General features: G+C 40.0%; 1 protein-coding gene across 2 annotated transcripts in view; it reads right to left on the reverse strand.

The window, feature by feature from the left end:
- Positions 1-13053: 13053 nt before the first annotated feature.
- The window catches only part of atp2a3 (ATPase sarcoplasmic/endoplasmic reticulum Ca2+ transporting 3), a 31368-nt gene continuing 21119 nt past the window's right edge, over positions 13054-23302 (reverse strand). The window contains exons 11-22 of one of the 2 annotated variants that reach the window (XM_008332804.3): positions 22818-22949; positions 21119-21235; positions 20795-21013; positions 20183-20518; positions 18981-19201; positions 18689-18891; positions 18238-18323; positions 18012-18145; positions 17353-17470; positions 16793-16910; positions 16612-16649; positions 13054-16491 (exon numbers count right to left, since the gene is read on the reverse strand). In XM_008332804.3, the coding sequence (XP_008331026.1) occupies positions 16645-16649; positions 16793-16910; positions 17353-17470; positions 18012-18145; positions 18238-18323; positions 18689-18891; positions 18981-19201; positions 20183-20518; positions 20795-21013; positions 21119-21235; positions 22818-22949 (1689 nt within the window). In that variant the 3' untranslated portion in view covers positions 13054-16491; positions 16612-16644. The remainder of the gene's footprint in view (positions 16492-16611; positions 16650-16792; positions 16911-17352; positions 17471-18011; positions 18146-18237; positions 18324-18688; positions 18892-18980; positions 19202-20182; positions 20519-20794; positions 21014-21118; positions 21236-22817; positions 22950-23302) is intronic. The other variant, XM_008332803.3, reaches the window with a different exon arrangement.

Raw genomic sequence — 23302 nt, forward strand, 5'->3', positions numbered from 1 at the left:
GAGAATTTCAGAATGCATTATGTTCTTTTGACAAGAACTAACCTTCAGCCCTGACTGTCTGTAGCTCAGCTTCCTCTGTGTCGTCTGTATTCTTTAAATTCTTTAAAAGTCCACGAAGATCAAACGCAGAGTTACCGTTCTTCGATTCTTTTTCATACTAAGCCCCAAGCCTTCCATCGTATTTCCAGATATCTCTGTTCTTTGCCTGTCTCAACTCCACTTTCATCTCAGCTCTGGTGAATGTATTACCCACTTGCAGAAGCTCATGGCAGCACTTAACAGGAATTCTGTTTTACTTTGGGGGTTTACTGTAAATCATTTATACACAGAAAATGAAATGAAATCATCAACACAAAGAGACTTTTTTTTTCAATTCCTTCACAGTTTCAGGACAATTTTTTTCAATTCCTTCACAGTTTCAGGCTGTCTCCTCATACTATACAGTCCATTTTCACAGTCTTTGGTTGGAGGTGAATGTAGTCACACAGATCTCACAGTGTTTCCAGTCCAATCAGCGTGAATACGGAATATCTGTAGTTGATTCACGCATTAAAGTCTAGACAGAAACAAAATTACCATCCACACAAAGTGTGTTTATTTCTTCTAAAGCCCTGAACTTTAACACATTTATCTCACAATACAATAATGAATGCTGCTTTCCAGAGCCAAGTGTCAACCTCTATTTGAGAATGTCAATTTTGACAGCGCTGCGTGGGAGCTTATAGCAGACTTAAATCATATTGACCAGATTTCTGCTGGGAGAAAAACTAATAAAAATATGGTGGAAAAAAGAGCGAGATCAGACCATCTGATCTCACTCTCACCTTTTACGCCACCTCCTCTAACATTACACATACCATCACCACCACCACGTCCACCACCACAGGTGTGCCAAATACTCACATTTTTATTTTTTATAATTTCTTCAAGAGGGCAATTTTCTTTTTTGTAAATACTGTAAACTTGAATTTTCTCATCAACTTTAAGTTGAACTCAAAGTTGAACTGTCACAATGACTATATCACAAGGTATTAGCTCAATAAAGAACCATTTTTGTTTAGAACTTTGAAAGCCAACACATTGCTCCTCTGATCATAACTATTTATTGAATTCCTCATTGAATTTTGCTGTGATTGCTGCATAATCAATGCCAGCAGTCACAGAAAATCAGGCTAAACGTACACTTGAATGTGACAATGTGAGAAAAAAACAACCCACATTGCTTAATGAGCCAGATATGTAGTGCAATGGTGTGGAACATATGTACAGTATGTATGTGTGATTAGACAGGGAGAGGAAGCACCGGCTGTGTGCACGTGCGATGTGTTGTTGGACACACATGTGACAATGAGCTCAGAGGTAATCTGACGGCACTAACATCACTGAGTAAATGTCACGTTCAGTCAAATCCAACAGGCTCCATCTATGTTGGAACAGCTTCAGTCCTGCTGGGCTGGAACACAACAGAACAGAAACACTGACAGTCCTCCTGGAGCCCGGCTGCATACATTACACTGGGATTGGACTTGGACTTAGATGTTATCTCAAACACGACAACGTGGAAGCCAGAAGGATCATTTCAGCATACATCACAGCCTAATCAGAAGGTTCGCAGCGTTTAAGATCAAGCTGTCCTGATTAAAGGACAATTGTTGGTGACTAATTACAGCCTTGTTAGAGCCAGTGTAATTAAATTAAGATAACGACTGAATAGATGGTCTGTAATGTAACAATGTAATGTAAAAGTTCAGTTAAGTAGGTGATTTCTATGTAGAATTTGTTGTTACATCTGCAGGTACAAATGTATATTTATATTTATATTTATTAAAAATAAACCTTTTTCTATTTTACCATTGTAAATATTGTATGTTGTGAAAAGACAAAAAAAATAATGGTATCTATCTGGTATTTACAGTATTTCATAGACTGATGTCACTACTATCATGTACTGTATATATAGGCCACAGTCAAGATCAATAATCAATCAAATGGATGTCGATCTCCGTCTTATCTCTGTTATTATCCTATCCAGGCTCTTTTCCTCTCTTCTTCATCTCCTCTCTCTGTTGCTTTCTGCTGTCACTTGTTTTTAAACTCATGCACAGTTACCCACGGAGAAATGCCAATGCAGCATGACTGCTAACTTAGCTGTTCCCATTTATAGGGAACAGATTTACACAACAAGACCTGTCCATACAGCTGCTGCAGGTTTGGTCTCTTTTATTTTAAAAACATGTTGGAAACAGAAGATAAATGAATTAGAACCCCACATTAACACTAGCCTTTCTTCCTGTCATCATAGCAAACAGCTGGAAGTGATGAAGCATCTTCATCTTTCATTTTTAATGAGTGAGTCTGATCCGTAGAGGAGAACAACACCTCCAGGGTCTCTGGAACAGTGGGAGAGCATCGTAATCAGCCATTTACCGTGAAAAAGGGGAACTGACAGAGGCTCAGACTGTTGATGAATATATTCAATCATAACGGTGATAACTGATTCAAGAGACGAGCCGAATCCTACGGACCACGAAACCAGGAACGATCAAAGAACAAAAAGGAAAAAGGACAATAAATACAGACAATGAACTAAACATGATTTACTTAAGTTAAGTAAATAAGATGTGTTAAGAGAGTGATTTTGTTTATATATATTTTAAGCTAAATGCTATTAAACATGCTTTTTCTTGAAAAACATCATTTCTACCATCTTAGATCAAATGGAACGAGCAAATATAAACCTGTCCATACGAACACTTTTTAAATTGTTTATTAATATAAATTAAAAATGATAGTGGAAAACAGTAATGTCGTCAAAGAACACATGTACAGCCTGTGCATATGTAGCAATTACAGTTTAATAAACACAAATAAAAGACCAATAAAAATAACAAAGCACATTTAGGCATTTGGCCGAGCATCAAACGATGATACCAGGTTATATTCTAACACCAACACCAACAGCTCCCAGGCTACAATTATCTCAACAAAAGACACATGAATGCAACTCTGCAGGCGACTCAACTACCTCAAACAGTTGAACAATTAAAACATTAACATCTAGAGCTAATGAGAAATGTCACCTTAGATGAACAGGGCATACGGTGAATATGTATACATCTTTTAAACCCTTTGATTCTTTATTTCTACAGACATGGCATCAGACACACATTGTTGAAACACTCCATAACAAACAAACAAACCCATTTCTGATCTACCAGTGTGAGGAAGTGGTAGAAAACGTCAGCAGTTCTGCCCTAAAGACCTGCTGATGGACACATGTTGTAGTGGAGCGAGCCGACTGGACACAGGTGAACTCTGACGCCATCTGAACTCTCTGTCAGTCTTGGCCACGCTGTCGGTCCTGGACGATTACTAACCCATACACACACACACACACACACACACACTGAAGATTCCCAGTATTACTGACCGTCATGGACAAGAAGCACAGGGCACCCCACAGCTACACACACACACACACTTACACTCGGGCAACACCCTTCAGCTCTGCGACACAACCGACGTCGTCCTGTGCTGCCTGTCCTACGACTGCGATGATCTATTTTTAGAAAATGATAATGGCAGTGGGCCGGGTGTGGAAGGGCATCATGTGAGGCTGATAAAGTTTGTAAAAATGCTGCCAAAATCCTCTCACTGCTAATCCTCGGCATCCCAGATTAAGCCTTTTGATCTAATGATGCTGTAAACCTTCACCGATGTGAAAACTGCCGAGGATCAAACACTGACTGCAGAAAATGAGAAGCCATTTATCTTTTCCCTGGGGAGTGATGCTAAGTGCCCTGTAAATCACCCAAGGAGGCAGAATATACCAGGATGTAGTACCCCTGCCCCCGCCCCACCGCTCCCCTCCTCACACTGCTGCTCTAAACCAGCAGGCCGCTGGCAGACGGGCGGCCGCAGCAGCAGAGGCTGATGCTGCAGATTCATCTTATTTAACTGATCAACTCAGTATTTACCAAATGGTGCGCCGCAGACACCAGGCAGCCCGCTGCTCTGCCCAATTCACACAGATGAACTCAAAATGAGTGGCGGGGCCACGTATGCTGATAAAACAATATATAGTTAATCAGGGACAGACAGGTTTATACCACTATTCAAAATAAATGTACCTTTGGACCTGGGGACTAAGAAATAGAGAAACAAAATGACACTTGTCTCTGTGTCTCAGACAGAAAAGCAGACGTGAAGTTGTGTTCTCTATTTGGTAAAGGTCGCAGACAGACTGTAAATGTAACAGATGAACAACATTTACTTCAATAACTCATCACAATACTATTGCCTTTCAAAACATAACTTAAATATTTCACACAACATATAAATAAATGTCTTTTTTAATCAATTAAATACTTTACTTAAATAATATACTATTATAAATAATTACAACTTTAGGTTTGACTAAAAATGAAATATTGATGCTAACAGGGGAAAACCAGTCACGGCTCCTGACAGAATCAAATCCAAAAGTTGCCACTAGTTCTTTTCATTTCCATGAACCACATTCCCCGAGGAGCGTTTCTAACGGCAGAACAACGACTGCGAGCCATAAAAGAAGCTGAAGTGGAAAATACTTAGAGAAGGTTTAAGCTGTTTTTATGTAGCTGGCAACACTTGCTTAAAACACTGACCTGTCTTTGGAGCTTGTGAGCGAATTCCTCCCCCAACATTGTCACTGTTCACCAGACAATCTGCCAGAGCCTCCCACACAATCACTGAACACAAACTTTGTTGTGGTATGGAGGCCGGTATCTTTCATGTAATGATTAATCTTGATTATGTCATTGTTCAAGTAGTAATAAAAACTATAACCATTACATGAGAAAGAAACCTTGTCATTTGTTTTAAACCTTTTGATAATTATAAATAAAATATATAATACAAATATATATTATTTATAAATAATAAATAAAATCGATGTATTTGCAATGGTAATAATAATAAACAGATATAACCGTCTGGAACACAGAAATGTTGTGAACCTCTGTTGCCACTGGGTGGAGCCTTTCTGAAAATGAGAGAAACAAAATAAACGGTCGACCCCGATTTTAAGGATGGGACATAATGTTTGATCTTTTTCTAAAATCAAACACAGTTCAATTCCCTTACTGAACTGCAGGTGGTTTTATGCGATACTGAGCAAAGCCAAATTTCCAAACAGATGGTGCTGGTGTTGTTTAGCTCTACTTCAGTGTGAGAGCAGATGTTCATCCAGCAAACATCAACAAATCTGGCAAAAGATCTGGAGTAAACGACGAACACTTCAGATCTGTCACGGGAATCCCCACAACCAAACACAGTAGAAAAACAGCAAATTTAAATGTTTCCGATCCATTTGGCCTCTGAGCCAAAGCTCTGGCCATCGCTGGTCTAATGGATGCTAAGCAAAGATACATTGTTATAGTTGATCATTTTCCCTGAAGAAAAACCAATAATCAGATTCTTGTCCTAAAACCCATGTAGATCGACCACTTGGAAACACCAAGGAAAATAAACCTGGAAAACAAAAAATAATACTCTAAAAACTGGGTAGACTTTCTTTGTTGTCATCGCACAGAAACACAAAAATAAACAGTGAGCCTGGCAACGAATTGTCGTAGCATTAGTCGTTGTGTATACTCTAACAGCTGAATATTATCAAAACAAGAATAGGTCTATGTCCACATGACATATTCTGAAAATGGGTTTTTGTTCCTACTACAAGCTGTTTTAAATGGTTAGTGCGCAATTCAAATGAGGAACTGCTTCTCTTGCTTAACAAATACTGAACTGTCAGGGGTTTCATTGTGTGACAGCAGCTGTCACAGAGTCCTCAAGGAAGGAAAAATGTTAAACAAAAATGTCAGTTTCAGCTCAAATGGTCTCAAAAAACTACACAGCCTAACTGATCAACACATTAGATCACATAACAAAAACGTGATTTGAAAGAGTCGGCAGATGCTGCAGCATAAATGCTGTTAAAATGGTAAAACCAAAGCTGCTTTACAGTCGTCCATGTCAAAGGCTGGCTGAGATCAAACAAAAGCCCTCCACAGAGCCGAATGTCTCAACATCACAGGCAGCACCACACAACTGAAGTGCAAATTATAAGTCGCCTTACATCTTTACACATGCGTCTCCAAAGCCTCGAATCACCATAACCTTGACAACTTTAATGTCAAGGTTATGCATAGCCTCGCTGTTGAACTGTTACAAACACACAAGTGTGTAATCAGCAGTGCAGTCGTCTGAAAAGGAGCACAACAGAGGAGTTTATCAAATAAAAGTATTTCAAATAAGATGTCTTTAGAATCTCCTTCAGTAGCGTGCGGCTCCACAGTTAGTACAACAATAGGTGATGATGAGAGAGAGGAGGAAAGTGATGCAACAAACCTCAGCAGGGACAAAATGGTTCCCCAACAAGTACAGATGAATCCAGCTCCGACAGTAGCTTTCATTGAACACCATCACTCACACATACTGTACATCAGCCTTTACCATAGGGACAACACTTTCACAATGGCAGCCCTGTTTTTCAATATAAAACCCGCTTTGTTCATTACAAGAACATTAGAATCTTTTGTGTGTGTGACAACAAACACGATGTCACCTATCAATTGTTCAGTGAAACCAGAAGAGCTCACAGAACAGGTGAGGGATGGACCCAGTGGATGATCACCATCACCTGACAATCACTGTGGGGGAAAAAATCACAGTCTCACGCTGTTTTTTTTATAATACTATTCAATTGTATTATTCTATTATTTTTAACTCTAACATTGGGTATAAACTAAAACCTAAAGTTGTCCATAAGGAACATAAACCACTTGGTCATTACATTACTTTGCAGGAACCAAATGCTTTTTGCACTAATTTCACTCATTTTTTGCACTAACGTCCACCACCGTTCCATTTCATGAATACATTTTTCACATGAATCCAGTGGAAACACATCAATAATGTGTTACATGTCCTCCAGCTACAGTCAACGCCAACTGTTGGCCAGGCAGCAATCTTACATCTTTATCTCTGTAACAAGATTGAAGAAAACACACAACTAGTCAACAGACTTTAATGAGCACTAGGACTTATAAATAAAGTCTTTGATTTCATGTTAAGTCTTCCCACTTAAATAAAAGCCTTTTTTGTTACCTTTAAGTAAAGAACAGCTGTGCAGCGGCAGTTTAAAATAAGCCTTACCAAAAAATAACAACAGCTGTGCTTTTTAGCATCACTAAAAAGAGAAACAGTGACAGACCGTCCTGTTTCATCTCAGAAAAATGCCTGAATTATTACTTAAGTGTAGATGTTGTTTTTTGTTCTATTTTAAGGCCAAACACTGGGTCAGATTGACCTCAGTGTTGCTGCCTACATTTATTCCTTGAGGGAAAAATAATCCCTAAAACTGCTCTGGTCAGAATACACATAAATTATCCATTAAAGGCCAGTTGGGAAATAACAAAACAAATGTGTTCCTTTGGTTTGGGGGGTAATAACCTTGTTCTAGAATGTTCATCGTTTCATACTTCCATAAAGCATTGAGGCAGCGTGGCTGTCTTATATCCATGTGCAGCTATGAAGGTATTTATCACTGGTCAAACAAGGGACAGGCCATGTATAAACTGTCTTTAGTCCACGGTAGACTTAAATATTACAAAATAAAAATCATCTTTCCCATCTAATCCTGCATGACAACAAGGAAGAGTCTTTAAGTGAAACACAGAAAACTGTTTTTTTTTGGGACATCCTAATAATAAATAGCTTTTTTAATATTCATAGTGGGTCTAATGCAATTGTAAATTAAATAATAAATAATCTCACCCGGATTCTACACAAGGTCTCTTTAAATTAGAGAATTACCAGAGATTAATGGAAGAAATGGAGACATTTTATGGGGTTTCTATAACTGAATGGCCATTAAACAACAGCTAAGCTAATCAATGCTACATTTCATCCTGAGTGCAGCAATGAACAAATGCCCCCTGTCAGTTCTGAGACAGCGTCATCATTTCATGCCAGGTATGACACACACACACACACACTCTCTCTCTCTTTTTCTCTCTCTCTCTCTCTCTCACACACACCAGTAGAATAATATAGCCTGCTGTGTTTCAATGCTGATTCCAAATACACGGTGCAGACTGTGGCTGTTCATATGTATGTTCGCCTGTAAGACTGGTTAAAGGTGACGTTTGTAGACGTGTGTTGGTCAACATTAAACATGTAGATCTTCCCTGGCCTGTTGGTGGTGCTGTTGACACCCTGCCTTCCAACCCTACATTCTGCCTCTTCAAGTCCAATTTTTAAAATTGTGGAATTAACTGCAGAACTGTCTTCTATCTATCTAATCCACTCTGGGCTGAAGAAACCCTGCTTATGCCTCCTTGCTTCTTCATATGCTTTACTGTCAGTGCAGAATCTTTGTATTACTGACACCTAGTGGATTTTTCTTTCTTTGTTGATAAGAGGGATTCCCTTTCACTTGCAACTGAAAGGAAAATACAGAGAGAGTAGAAACTTTGCTGCTGTACACCAGCCTTGACCTTCTCAAAGGACCACGGCGATTATTCAAACTACATATTCTCTGAGTTATTTTCTAATTCTGTGCACTATGCCTTTAAACGAATGTAGAGCAACAATCTGGATGAGGATGCATTTTCCTTACGATGTGGAGCTTGGATGCAAAGCACAGCAGTACAACACGTGCAGCAGTTACTCTACTTAGACAAATCTGCAGAGGGAACACTCTGGCTCTGTGCACATTCACACTGCAGTGACTGACGAACAGCCAAACCACACCACTTTCGCCTACATGCATTTTAACGTAAAAGTTTCCCTTACCCAAACGACAGACTGGTCGTTTTTTTACACCCTTCTTCAACCGTGTCTGCCACAGGAGAAGAAACGGGGTCCCACTTGGACGCGCGCAGCCTGTCGTGGATTCCCTGTGACAGACTCGCATCCAGACGGACTCCTCCAGGGTCAGATCAGCTGTGATTACCCTCTAGATGTGTCCCATGTTACACGCCCTCTCTTCCGGAAAACACCACCCCGCTCTGTGTCGTCTACGGTGGGAAGACACCCAGCGGCAGACTGACTTCACTGTCCACAGCTGCTGAGCTCTTGTTGCAGAGCAGCAACGTGCGCGCGCACACGCACACACAACTTTTGTAATTCCACAAGAATGTGATCTATGGGTCCTAAAGCACGCCATGTTCAACAGCATTATGACCATTATTCTGCCTTTAACCTAATTCTCTGACCTGATTTTACAAGATTTAATTTAAAATTTAAATATTTAATAAAACATACATGTGAACTTCTTCTGGAAGGAATAATAACAATACAATCATTATTTGGCGCATTGTTCATCAGGAAACCTTATCATTGCATTTATTAATACGTTTGAAAAATAGTTTTAAAATGAGGCGTTTTTAAATGTTTTTAAATACATTTTAGATGTTTCAAAATGGGGTGTAAATCAAAACATGTACCATGTATGTTAAAATACCTGGTGCACAGTTCTACAGAAAGGGTGAGCTAATTTAGCATAAATGTATCTCTCCCAAGGTGTTTTTGTGTTTGTTTTTGCATTTTGAGTAGGTAATTGTTACTTCCTAAATGCATTTCTTGCTTTTGTTAAAAACAAGTTACAATATTAGATGTATATAAATAACTATCTATAGCACCTCTATAGAGGGAATGTATACATTTTCAAGTTGACATTGGGCAAAAAGGTCTGTTACGTGTGCCTGGTCCTTGTAATGGTCCTTATTCTACTTCATTATCCAAATGACAATTCATCTGAGAGTCTTAGTAATTACTAAGGATAAGTAGAGGTCGTTTCCTGACTCCCTGTTTTTAGCCCATCAACACGTGTTATGTATTAAAACCATCCACTGTGGTTATGAAAATCATCATTGTCCTCTGTAGCTCAATTTAACCATTATTCCCCAGAGAATTATACTGTATGTCGGGCTTTTCATGAATGCATCAGGCAGGTTCATGCAACCACACGTCAGGCTGCTCAGTGGATTGTATAATGTTGTTATGCAGTTACAGTGCAGAGGGAGCAGATGATTGCTCGGAGGCCACAAGCTAACAACGGGCCCCAATTATGGCTAACATCAGGTACGTCAGCTGATGAAAGCAAACTCAAGATGACATAAGTCTGCGAAGGCTGGAAATTTCCTCTTCTAAAAGAAACAGAGTTCAGACAGAAATCAATTGAGTTTTTCATATTTTTCCCCTGAATTACACTTGTTGTTTCATTATTATTGCCTCTTCTCTTCATCAGGGGTTGCCACCATTGTTAGTTTCAATGTCTCCATTACTCACCTTGGCTGACGACACGGCGGTGATGAGTCCAGCTAAGAAGACAAGAGCGATGATGTGGACTTGGACTTGGATTTGGACACCCACCCTGCCCCCACCAACACCCCCACAAATGCAGAAACAGTGGACAACATGAACCTCACCAAGGACCTAATCTGGACTTAGAAATGCAGTGTTGAGGAGCTTCTAAAGATGTGAGGTAGAGAACGGGATGACCTTCAGCATCACTGTGTTGTACGGCATCTGTTCTGCAGCACAGAAGGAGGCACAAAGGACTGTGAGAGGCCAATACAGCGTCATAGGCGTGCACACTATGAGATGCAGGAGAAGGGCCTCCAGCATCAGGACCAACACAGAGCACTGTTTGTCGTCGTCGTACCCCCCCCCCCACCCCCCCCTCTAGTGCATCAGGTGCAGAAGCACCAGAACGAAGAGCTCTTCCCAGAGGCTGTAAAACCGCTGAATTCAAGTAAGACACTACAGCACTTCCTGTCACAGCTCACCCACATGATATGTGCAATATCAACTGGAAGTTGTTTTTGGGTCAATCGGCACATCACCCCTAAGTTTAGCACATTAATGCTTGATTGTTGAGGTGCTTCTTTTTTGGTCTGCCTTAAATCCAACTGTTTACATTTAGATTTTTGTACATTTTTCTATTGTGTTTTTTTTTATGTTCTACTCATATGTTTTTGTTTGTGTTAAGTGCAATACAATATCAGAGGGACAGGTATTCAGCCACTTTGACACTAAATACTAGAATTTCAGAACTCTGTTACAAATGAAGAAGCCTTTTGGATGAGGTCTGAAAAAAATTCTAGGAACCAAGACAGAAAGGTTTCCTTGTTTTAACTGCTCCAGGAAAAATGACCTGTTAGACCAAGAACCTACACAGAAATAAAGACACAAGATAAAGTGAACTCAGAGTATTTTATACACAGCCATGGAAAATGTGCAGTATTGACGTCTGCTTAATTTCCTATAACAGACTCTTGCCTCCAGTCTAATTACTGCACATGTGGTCTGATGGATAGAGTCTACTGGTTTTCAAATAGCTGATTCAGTCTGAGTCTTTTCTTCCCAGTGGCACCTGTGCAGAAAGTTCACAGCAAGTTCATTTAGTTTCTTGGCAACAGCTTCTGCCTTGCAGCAAAACACACTGCCTGACACAGCAGGCTATGGGAACGAATCTCCCTCCTGACAGAAGCGTCACCCCTAATATATTAAAGGTTTCTGTTTTAAGTCCCATTTCCAGACTTGTATCATCCCAGAGCACGCTGCAGAACCATCACCCTGTGCTGGCTGTCATGTGAGAACCTGCTATAATGGATGTCCACATTAGAAACAGTTCTTGTCAAAGATATAAAAATCTTTTTTGTGTGTGATTTTATTCAGTTTTGACCTAAAAGTTTCACTCTGTTTGAGCTTTTGTGTTTATAAATGTACACATTGACTAAACATTTAGCCGCGACAGCCACAAGCCCTTTGTGACTTTTAGCTAAATAGTATTAAAAGATACAATTTGTCATGTTGTGCTCATTAATCACCCATTGTCACATTATGGTTTTGTAGAGATTCATGACTTTCTGTGGTTTTAGTTGAGAAACCAAATAAAGAATTAAAAAGGAACCACACTGTTACACAGTGGAAAATAAAAACAAGAACAAAACAAATCCAAAAGAAACAAAAAACAATTGTCTTTATTTAAAATTAAAAAGTGTTCTATTTTGGAACGTTCATTTCCCTGTGTGTCATGTTTTCCTTGCAGGCCTTCGTGTTTCACCGTGTCAGTTCCCTGTTGACATTTGAGTCTCAAGACGGGAATAGCAGTCTAAAACTAATGAGATCTTCTTATTCTCGCCAAAGCCCCTGAGACACCAGCCTAGCTCCAGGAACTTCCTCCTGGTGATGGGTCGCAAGAGAATTGAGAGGAAACACTAACATAGATTCTACAGGGATCCTAACACAATAAAGCAGAAAGGTAAGTATTTATGGCTGACTGGGTAGGTTTTTTTCACACTGTTTATGTTTATGATGGAGGAGCGTTATGGCCCATTTCAAGCAGATTTGTTGTTGATTGAAAACACAATCAATGTGATAGATTATTCAGGAAGGATGGCCAATACCTCCCCCTGCTGGTTAAACGTTGTCAAACTGAGCTGTACAGTTGATTGTATTTATGTACTCCCTGTGTAAGCCAAACGAAGTGTGGGAGTTGCAGAGATCACAACTTCATATGTAAATATATCCCCTCCTAATTCTAATATATAAAATATATTAATAATAATATATTAATAAAATATTATTAAATATATAATTATTGGAGAGCCAGTCAATGGTTTGTGTTCTGGCAAAACTTAATCCTAAGCGGTAACTAAGATATCTATTTATTCATGTTCCACAAGGGTAGGCTAGCGGAGTGACACATGATGATACGATTTTAATAAGAAATGCGGTCGGTTTGTTTGGTTTTAGTTCCGCCAACAAGAAGTTCCGGTCAAAAGTTTGTCTGTACGTCAGGCCCTCTGCTGATGAAAGGGGGTAATTGTTAATTAATTAATAACTTTTTCCAATGTGAAATACGTGACATAAGTTTGGAAAACACCACTTTGAAGACTAGTAAACCTTCCCACTTCTAATGCGTATTATTATCATTACGTTTCAATGCAACTAACCAGGTGACATAATCTAAATCATATTTTTACACAAAAATAACACGGCATCTGAATAAATAACAAGATAAATAATCTTTATTTCCACATCTTTGTCATTTATAAAATTAAGTTTCCACAATTAATATTAACAAGGCAATACAGAGAATAATTTTAATTTCTCACAAGTGGGAGGCAGGCTCTAGAGACTTGTCTACACAGGTAGACAAAAATCCATTAGTCACATATTACTGATATGAAACCGATGAATGCGTCGGTCTAATTTAGAGGTTGTAGCTGACTGAAAACAAGATAGATTGTCACGGGTCTCCAGAGTCTGCATCCGCACCAAGCCCTTCAATGTACAGTCATAAAACTTCATAAGCCAGGATTCATCACTGCTTCAGGTTCAGTTCAAACCAGACACAGTTCATTCACAAATCTGTGAACGTTCTCACACTGACATGATCAGCGTCATCATTAGCGTGCGTACGATTCTTGTCTTTAATGTGTTGACTTTATTGTATCATATTCTTTACCAAAAACACAAAAACCCAGTAACTGTCAAATCCAATGGAAAACATAAAGAAACATCCTTAGTATTCTACGCAGAATCAAAGAAAGAGAGCGTGCTCAAATGAAAAACTAAAACAAAAGTTGCAGAACCTTTTGTTGGTAAGTTGACTTTGTCTATGTAAGTTATCAAATAAAATATTATATACGGTACAGGTTATCAGGACAGTAACAGGGATTCATGCGCTCATTTTTTCCTCTTCTGTACAAAGTTGAAATTTCAGTAGTAAATATCAAGGGTCAGACCTTTACAACCAGATTGTTAAGGGTCATGAGGATCTCGGGTGGGTACAAGTGGTCTGCTGGCCTGAACAGTGGTGTTTTATTGTCATAGAATTAGAAAAGATATATATATATATTATTTAAAGAAATTGCTGAACATACTGCCAACGTCAGGTATACTTATAACCCATGTTTAAGGAAAAGTTAAACTGATATTTTGTCCTCACCTTAACTAATGTGTTGATTGATTGATTTAGGATTCACAAAAAAACAAACAAACCTGAATTTGACTCAAAATTAGAAAAACAAAGTTTGTGTAAAAAGAACAGGAAATGTCTGGACATGATCATATCATACCATTCAGATTTGGCAAGAAAACCTCTGATGTGAGAGGAAAATAAACTGAACGGTGGATCACTACAGAATGTGGTGCTCTGAAGGTATCGGGTTTACTCTCCGTGATTTAAATATGGGATTTATCTTACATTTCCACACTAGGTCGCTCTAGAGAAGTCAGTTCCACTTGTTGAAATATTACACTGAAGCTTGAAAAGAAAGTAAAATGACGTACGCTTTCACACCGCGTCGGAAGGTTAATTAAGTTAAGAAACCAACAAATCTACATAAGGCATCTAAGCTGCAGGAAAGCAACACTGCCACGAATGTTTGTTTTTATTCCTCACAACAAGAAATATGAGAAACTACAGTTGGAGCACATGAGAGCAGGTGACGCACTGACAGTAGCTTTGACTCTTTTTAAATGTTTATCAAAATCAAAGAAATACAAATATCGTTAATGGTCATTTTGCTTTAAAACTGCTCTGTATTTACCCAACAAACTATATACATGTTTATATATGTGTATATACATCTACATATATACACATATATATTTATATGTATTTATATATTTTGTTTTAGCTAGTTTGTGAGTCAGTTATATAAGTAACAGTATAAAATACTTGCTGACAGAACAGTATGGACATTGTTTAATTCTCATGAATATCCAGCACCTTTACAAATGTATTTTTTTTTGTGCACACCCTCTGCTCTCCTGCATGAAGGCAATGAGACCAAAAACATCCCTGACCCTGTCCACAGAGCACCAAGGTCCAGTGCCTAATGTCTAAATAAGATTTGAATACACAATCAAAAACCCCATGGGTTCTTTCAGTCACATAAATCATCATTTATTTATTACAAAACAATAACCCGGGACAGTCACACTAAAGAGCTGGAGGAGCCGAGGGAGCAGATGTAACAGAAAGGCTTTCCTAAGAAACAGGGCGCGGCCCGGGCGGACATTCAGAGGTTATTATCGCTGTCAGGGCATGCATGCATGTATGTATGTATGTATGCATGTATGTATGTATGAGAGCGGTGGCGATGGGTGAAGTGGTGAAGGCTAGGGCAGAAATACATTCATTACAGATATGCTGTGGGCCGTGTAAGGCAGGGATGTGAAACGTGTGAATATATGAGATTCAGGATCAAACGTGACACTCAAATGTCATTTTTTAACTTTATATAACTTGTCATTATCTGATGACTAAGAGGGTGAAAAGACTATTTTCGATTTTTCAGGATGTGCAGAAGCGACGCACAGACACCTAATTAGGACTTAAAATAATTATTAGTGATGAACAGAATGAACCCTTCAGCTGTTTATTCTCCACAGATTAGATCAAATCCAAGCACAGCAGATGGGCATTTAATTAAGGTTGAACATACCAGGCTGACAACTGTACAGGTAATATGCTGGTTTAGTTGCTGAGCTGACCTCAACTCCTCGAAATATAACAGAAAGAAGCAGCCAAGCAGCGTAAAGCTATTCACTCCATGAGGTGTGTGTGTGTGTGTGTGAGGGGGAGCAACACCTCCACGACACACGTCAAGAGCCAGGAAACTCCTCAACCACCGGCAGCTGCAGCTGCCTCAGAGTGAAGGAGGGCGATAGAGGGGGATGGAACATTCCAGGCAAAAATCAAAGTAATGCTGCACAATGAACAGGAGCAGGGCTGATGAGGATATGTTGCTGCAGAGATCATGTTCTTGTGGGCAAAACACAAAGACATACTGATCCTGTGCACTGATTTAACACACACACACACACACACACACACACCACCTAAAGAGACCACTCTTTTTCAAATTCAACATTCTTGAAGATGCTCTTCTTTCACAGGTGTGTTCACTGGTCTCTTTCTTACACTGAGTTTAATCTCTCTGAAACTGATCGTTCACCCTTCACCTAACAACATCAACTTCCATTTCCCATTTATCTCCATCCATCCATCCATCCATCCATCCATCCATCCCTAACATCCAGTGACTGCACTCTCAGGTTTTCACAGTACAGACAAGAACAGAAAAAAAACTGGATGGTTTCATCTTTTTCTTGTTTTGTTTTGCAGCTCTTTCTTACTACTGCACCTGTGAAACCGTGCACTGGTCTGTCCACACACACACACACACACACACACACACACACAAGACCACTCATCTGCTCTCCCTCTCTCATTCTCATTCTCATACACACCGTGCTCATTCTTAGTGGTGTTTTGTTGGACATGCGGGAGCGGAGAATGAGGACAAGCGAAGAGAGAATGGTCCAAGCTCCTAAAAGGGAGAGGGTAGACGTGAATCTAACTTTGGGTGTTGAGCCAGACGTCTTAGTTCTGCTGCCATCTCCTCCGATATTTCATCTCATCATCAACTGCAGGAGGAGAAGAAAAACAAACAGCGTTTCAGAAAGGCCGTGTGCAGTGTGGTTGGCCTACAGCTACAGTTAGTTTCTCAGTGCAGGTGAGGGATGAAGGAGGTTGGAAAGAAGTACCTTATTCACAGAAGGTGAGATAGAAAGAAAGGTTTAGGCTGATTTTGAAATAAAGGAAGGAAAGAAAGAGCAGTTAGTGAAATCTGAATTCCAACGTCACCAGATACTTTTTGGCAATTACAGTGATCAACATTAGGTATTTAAGATCGACAAACGAAGGAGGACTTTTTAGAAAATGGACCTTCGAGATGGTTCCTGGAGATGTACTTCAGAGTCTCATCCAGCAAGATGACTGGAAATGATATTTTTAAGACGATAATCCACTGGGAACAGTGCAGAGGGGTGACCTGGAAGATCAACTGTGGAACAGAAGGAATATGTGACAGTATATTAGTACTGTCCCATCACAGTAGCAGTAACATCCAGCTGTAATTGGTTGTAACATACTCTGCTGACAATTAGGGGGAAACTGCTGTCACTGTAAGACACCTAAAAAGGTTTGGACTCTCAAATAAAGTGTGTACAGGTGTTGGCTGAGTGTCAGGTTGGAACTGAACAACTGTTGGTGTTGAAGCCCCTTTTATAACAAAAAAAAAAAAAAAACTAAACTCTGGTTATATTATGTCATTTTAAGATAAGGAGAAAACATGAAATGAAAAATAAATTTAAATGGGGGTTTTACAGAGACATTTAGATGTAATAAAAAAACATTTTCTACATTTTTGACCTGATGTACAGTACATTTATACTCAGTTTATCCAGTGATCTACAACAGCAGTAAAAATCCATCCTGGTACTTACTGGAAGAGGCTCAACGTAGAGGATAAGGAAGTGGAGGGAGAGAGAGAGGACCATGGCTCCCAGCAGCCAGATATTGACCCACGGAGGCATCCGGAGCAAAGACTGGTTCTCGGACAAACTGTAGAAAGAGAGATTTTTTCACATTAATCAACAGTAAATGTATCGTTTAAAGAAAGATGGTTAAATATTGTAAATGTGTCCTATATGTTTAGATACAACTCTAAAAACGTGCTTGCTTTCAATATAAAAAACGTATTCAGCCTTGGTTTGAAGGAAACCTTGAAGATTTCTATTGTTTAGACAGTTTTTTTTCATCTATGCCTTGTTAAAAAAACAGAAGCACTCATTTCTTACAAAGTGCTGCTGAGTAAGTCATTTGCGGCCGGACTATTTCTGGTAAAAGAACAGTGAGTTTCCCCCTGAAGTCACTGACAATAATCCATTACTTCAGTTGTGCAGCTAAGCCAAATCAATCAAATACAGGATATTAATATCCATTAGTACACAGTAGTACACAGGGCGGTGATTATATATATTTTAGCAGTTAAAGACACTGATATTTATGTTTATTATGGAAAGCGTACAGTACGGTTTACAATGTGAGTCTCTGTGACTTCAGGAGTGTATTTACTAGGACAGTATAACATAGGACGTCTGACCTGTTGAGCGCGTTGAACATCTCAATAGTAACCAGCACAGAAAGAGCCATGGTTGTGGGATAGCGGGATTCAAACACCTCACAGTCTATGTCTTTGAAGATGGGGTTGTCCTCAGTACACTGCATGAAATGACTCTGAGAAGGAAGAGGCCGAAAAGGATTAGAAGGAGTGTGTGTGCAGCGCTCCATGTCCTCAGAGGACAGCAAATACATCGTGGCAGACTTACCAGCTGATAGAAAGACACTTGTGGACCTTCTTCATCAAAAAGATACCACCAGGTGGCAGCACTCACTGTTCCCAGTCCCACATACCCTGGAAGACAGAAACATGACATCTTCTTACAGTGTACTGGTTTGTGAAGTTTAAAAGTGAAACCTCTGACGTTTAGAACCTCAACAGTTCCCCTCCAAAAATTAAAGAAATGGTGCCTGGCATTTAAATTTATAAACTGAATTTATGTTTGTTTGATTTAAGTTGTAGCTCAATATTTGCTCAAACTGAATTTTCCCAAAGAGTTCCCACTTCCTAATTCATTAAGTCTTATTTGTTCAGTAAAAAACACTTCCTAGTGGCAGACTAACTGTATTGCAGAATGAAGACAAACTGAGGATCATTTCATTTCTGTTACACTGTGCAATCAGTTCTACCACTTTTAGAAAAAAGGTAAGTTGGACTACCTCCGATGGCCAGATATCGGAAGAAGAGCCAGCCAGAGATGAGAGGTTCTTTTGGGTTGCGTGGAGGTTTGTCCATGATGTCCAGGTCTGGAGGGTTGAAGCCCAGGGCGGTGGCAGGAAGTCCGTCTGTCACCAGATTAACCCACAGCAGCTGGACCGGAATTAAGGCTTCAGGAAGACCGAGGATGGCTGTAAGGAAGATGCTAAGGCCAAACAAAAGAAACGCGTGAATGTCGGCGATACAGATCGTTACCACAGTGAAAAGGTTATTACGTTCTTCTCTGGTTCTCACCAGACGACCTCCCCAACATTAGAGGAGATGAGGTATCTGATGAACTGTTTCATGTTGTTGTAGATGGCTCTCCCCTCCTCCACTGCAGCGACGATGGTAGAGAAGTTATCGTCGGAGAGAACCATCTCAGACGCAGACTTGGCCACAGCCGTTCCGGAGCCCATGGCGATGCCGATCTCTGCTTTCTTCAGGGCTGGAGCATCATTCACGCCATCTCCTGTCTGAAACGACAACACAGCCCATTTCATCAGTGAGTCACGAATACATGGACACATTCATATACACTCATATTAGGGATGTCCGATAACATCGCCCGACCGATATTATCGCCCCGATATTAGCATAATTATGTCATATCTGTAAAAATTGTTATCGTTTTTTTATCTGATGATGAAGACCTGACAACGCAACGGTTTCCCCAAATGAACTGTGTCCTAAAAATAGTTTTGGGCATAAACAGTATATTACAGTTAAAGTCACTAGATGGCAGCATTGCAGCTCATTTAATTGATCTATTTTAATAAGCAGGGGATTCTATGCAGAATGCTGGTGCCGGCAACATACACAGTGGTTTATAAAGATAAATAAATAAATATCACCAGGCCTATATCAGTATCGTTATCATATGTTTTTGAATGTTCAGAAACTTCATTCAACGTTCAGACACAGTTGTGTGGTGTTGATGAATGAGAACACAAACATTTAACAGACACAAAGTCTAAACATTAGCTTTTAAACCCTTTGTTGTGTGTAGTATTCTGACAAACTGCAGTTTCCTGGAGCTCAGTGTCTCAGACAGAGACAGCCTCCAGCTGCAGCTGAGAGACATATTGATCCGTAGTAACAGGGTTGAAGTAGATTTAAACTGCGTTAATGGGTGAAGGCTGACAGGCCAGTGTTGATATGGTTGTCATCCTCCCGACCGTCTAACCCTCAGATCATGCCCTGTTTTTAGAGTGTGTCTGACAGGGAGGAGCAGAGCGGCCTGGAGCTGACAGCCTAAGATAGCAGTTTCTGAAACAGAATCCTCTAACAGACTTCCTCTGAGGAATGTCATGCCTAACTGTCTTCGTCTTGTACGTCAAATTCATGCCAGGGCAATGTGAAATTACATTTTCATCAAGTCAAAACATATTAAAAAAAGGTTTAAAAAGTGGAAGCAATCAATGTGAGATGCTCAATTTACCCTTAATTTTTCTTACCATGGCAGTAATCTCATCAAATGACTGGAGATATCCAACAATCTTAGACTTGTGAGCCGGTTCTACACGGGCGAAGCATCGCGCCCGCTTGACGGCGTCCCTCTGCTCCTCCGGCGAGAGGTCGTCAAACTCTCGTCCAGTGTAGGCCTTTCCAGTGACATCGTCCTCCTCTCCGAAGATGCCGATTCGTCTACAGATGGCCACGGCCGTGCCCTTGTTGTCTCCTGTGATCATGATAACACGAATGCCCGCTTCGTTGCACAGTTTCACTGCGCCGATAACCTCCTTCCTGGGCGGGTCAAGCATGCCCACACAGCCAACAAATGTGAGACCCACCTGAATGGAAGAGAAGCCAAGAAAGGCTTAGATCTTTTTAAATCTACCACAAAGTACTGCTACAGCACAAGAACTCTGTCCAATCACACCATTTCAAATTCAAGAAACAAGAATTAATGTTACATAAAACCTTTGGCTTAATATACAATGCAGTCTAAAATACATTCTTCTAAAACCTGAAGGTTCAGATGTTACTAGATGTATTTTTTCTTCAACAATTTCCACAGTGCAGGATCAATAGAGTTCAATCAACTCTATCGTCACTCTCCACTTCACCTCATATTCTGCAAACTTGCTGGAATTCTCCAAGTCCATGACCTCTTTACGGGGGGGTGAGTCATGAGTAGCCAGAGCCAGACAGCGCAGAGTGTCCCTGCCCGTCCCCCACTCCCTGATCTTACACAGCAGCTGGTCACGAAGAGCCGTCGTGAGCGCCACCTTCCCTTTTCCTACACGTAGGTACTGACAGCGTTCGATGACACTCTCTGGAGCGCCCTATGTGAACAGATCACGATCAGCACAAGGAAAGACGACAAATATTGAAAAGAAAATTCATGACACAAAGAAGCAAGGTGTGTGTTTCTCCACATGTATTCATACCTTCACAAACAGGTTGCTCTGGGAGCCTGGCTTCACTGGCGTGCAGTAGACAGACATGGATTTACGGTCACGAGAGAACTCCAGGGTGAACTCTTTCTTCATCAACTGTCTGATCACCTGACGCATGAAAACAAAGAACAGAGAGGGAGAAGAGGAGAAAAAAAAGAAATCATCATTTAAAAAAAAAAAAACAAAGAGTCAGAAGCTTCAGCTGAGTGACTGTGTGTGGGCAGATTACAGCCTGGGAGCTGCTGTTAGACTGAGAGGTTCTGCTAAGATAATGACAGAGTGAAGTTTTGACAACACGAAGGTTATTTCAGGATCGGAACATTGAAACTGGAAATGAAATTCAACTTCAGTTCAGGTACTGAAAAAGGAAAATATAGAGAAAGATTTCAAGCCTATGATCATCATCTATGTTCATTTTCTTCATAATGATCAGACTGTAATGCAAACAAATCAAATCTGAATTAAATTGTTCTGACTGAACTTTACTTTTAATAAACAATCCTGCACAAAGTCAGGGAAACTGTAGCTCTGAATGTAATGTAAGTTTTTAAGGTGGACTGGGATTTAATTTGTGCTTCAGAAGCAAACAAATAAATCATACGTGTTGAGGACTTGGCATAAGAAATAAAACTATATGCAAAAAAAAACTGGAGTTTGGAAAAGGGTCTTCACACAAAATATGAATTTTATTTTAGGTACGTCTTTTGTCCATTCACTTAACATTTTTATATTATTAAAAACAACCCTGCAACAGTGTTTTTTTATTATTATTTGCAAATCTGTGATTTGTTGTAGGAAGAGTAAATAATATTTATTCATTCATGTCACATCAACTCCTACCAGTAGGTGTCCCTGTGACACTAGGTTTGATGCTAATCTGAAAGGCTAAGAGGTCACGATGATAAAACTCCACTTCAATCTCCAGTCAAGCGAACCAGCAGATGATGATGCAAATATGAACTTTACTCGATGTTCCAAAATACTCACACTGTTGCACTGTAATCTATGCAGTATTAGAATACTGTAATACTTGCTGTGTACGACTTTTAAATACTTTATCGGTGATATTTCAAGGCACCATAGCACAGGTTAACACCTGTAAATCAAACAGATGTAACTGTCAACAGCCTCCACACCCTGATCCTTGTTGGTTTGGCTTTAAGTTACTCTGCAGTAGAGCTCTGGGCTTCATTTCTTTTTTTCTTTTTTCTTTGCAGCTGCTCCTGAGCATTGCATGACTTTTAAAAATCATTGTTGAATACAAAGAAACCCAGATATTTTAGAACGTCTGTTTATGAATACTGTGTGATATAACAGTGTAAACAACAATCACAAATCTTTTTCCACCGTTCTAAAATGATCAACTCAATCAAATTTTACTTGATGAAAAAATATAAATATATATAAAAAGTATATAATTGAAACCATTATTGAAATCTAGTCTCCGACCCGATGTGGGAAGGCTGGTGGACCACGGGATGCCCCTTGCCAGATGTTTGACACCTGCCTTAGAGAAACTGAGCGTTGTATCATTTTGTTCATATCAAAACTATTATCTTGTATAAAGTAAATTCATGCCAATAACAAGGAGAAGGATCTGTTTTTACAGTGCCTATTTCTGTCAAAGATGACATCAAATTATCTGTCTGGACTTGAAAAGTTCACTTTTCCAACTCCACGCTCGTCTTACCGAGTTGCAGGCCCCGGCACGTTCCACTTTGCTGAGACCAGATAGGTCAGTCTTGAAGACATTCATCTTCTCCACCAGCGTGGTGAGAGCGGTTTCTGTGGCCTCACCCACCTTCTCATAGACTCCTTTTGCCTGTGCCAGAAACAAAGAGACATGTAACACTGAGTGTTCTGTACGTCATGTGATTTAGTCAGAGTTCAGGCCCAAACCCTGGGAAAGACAGCGTCACCCTCAGTGACTGTTGACGGTATGAAGACCAAATCCACACAGAACTACTTGTGATCGACCCTGTGGGTCATCTGCCTCGTCATCCACGAACTCAGTCACACCAGCAGAGTGGTTCTCTACATGAACCCTCGCAGGTCGGAATGAAAATTGCAGTGGGTGAGATGAGCCACTGATGGCATACCACACATCATTTGTTTGTGAGAGCACAGAAAGCAATAAGAGACGACTCACCCTCCAGCCCCCGCCTCACCCCAACC

Source organism: Cynoglossus semilaevis, chromosome 19 (genome assembly GCF_000523025.1).
Source record: "Cynoglossus semilaevis isolate Cse_v1.0 chromosome 19, Cse_v1.0, whole genome shotgun sequence".
Classification (NCBI taxonomy): domain Eukaryota; kingdom Metazoa; phylum Chordata; class Actinopteri; order Pleuronectiformes; family Cynoglossidae; genus Cynoglossus; species Cynoglossus semilaevis.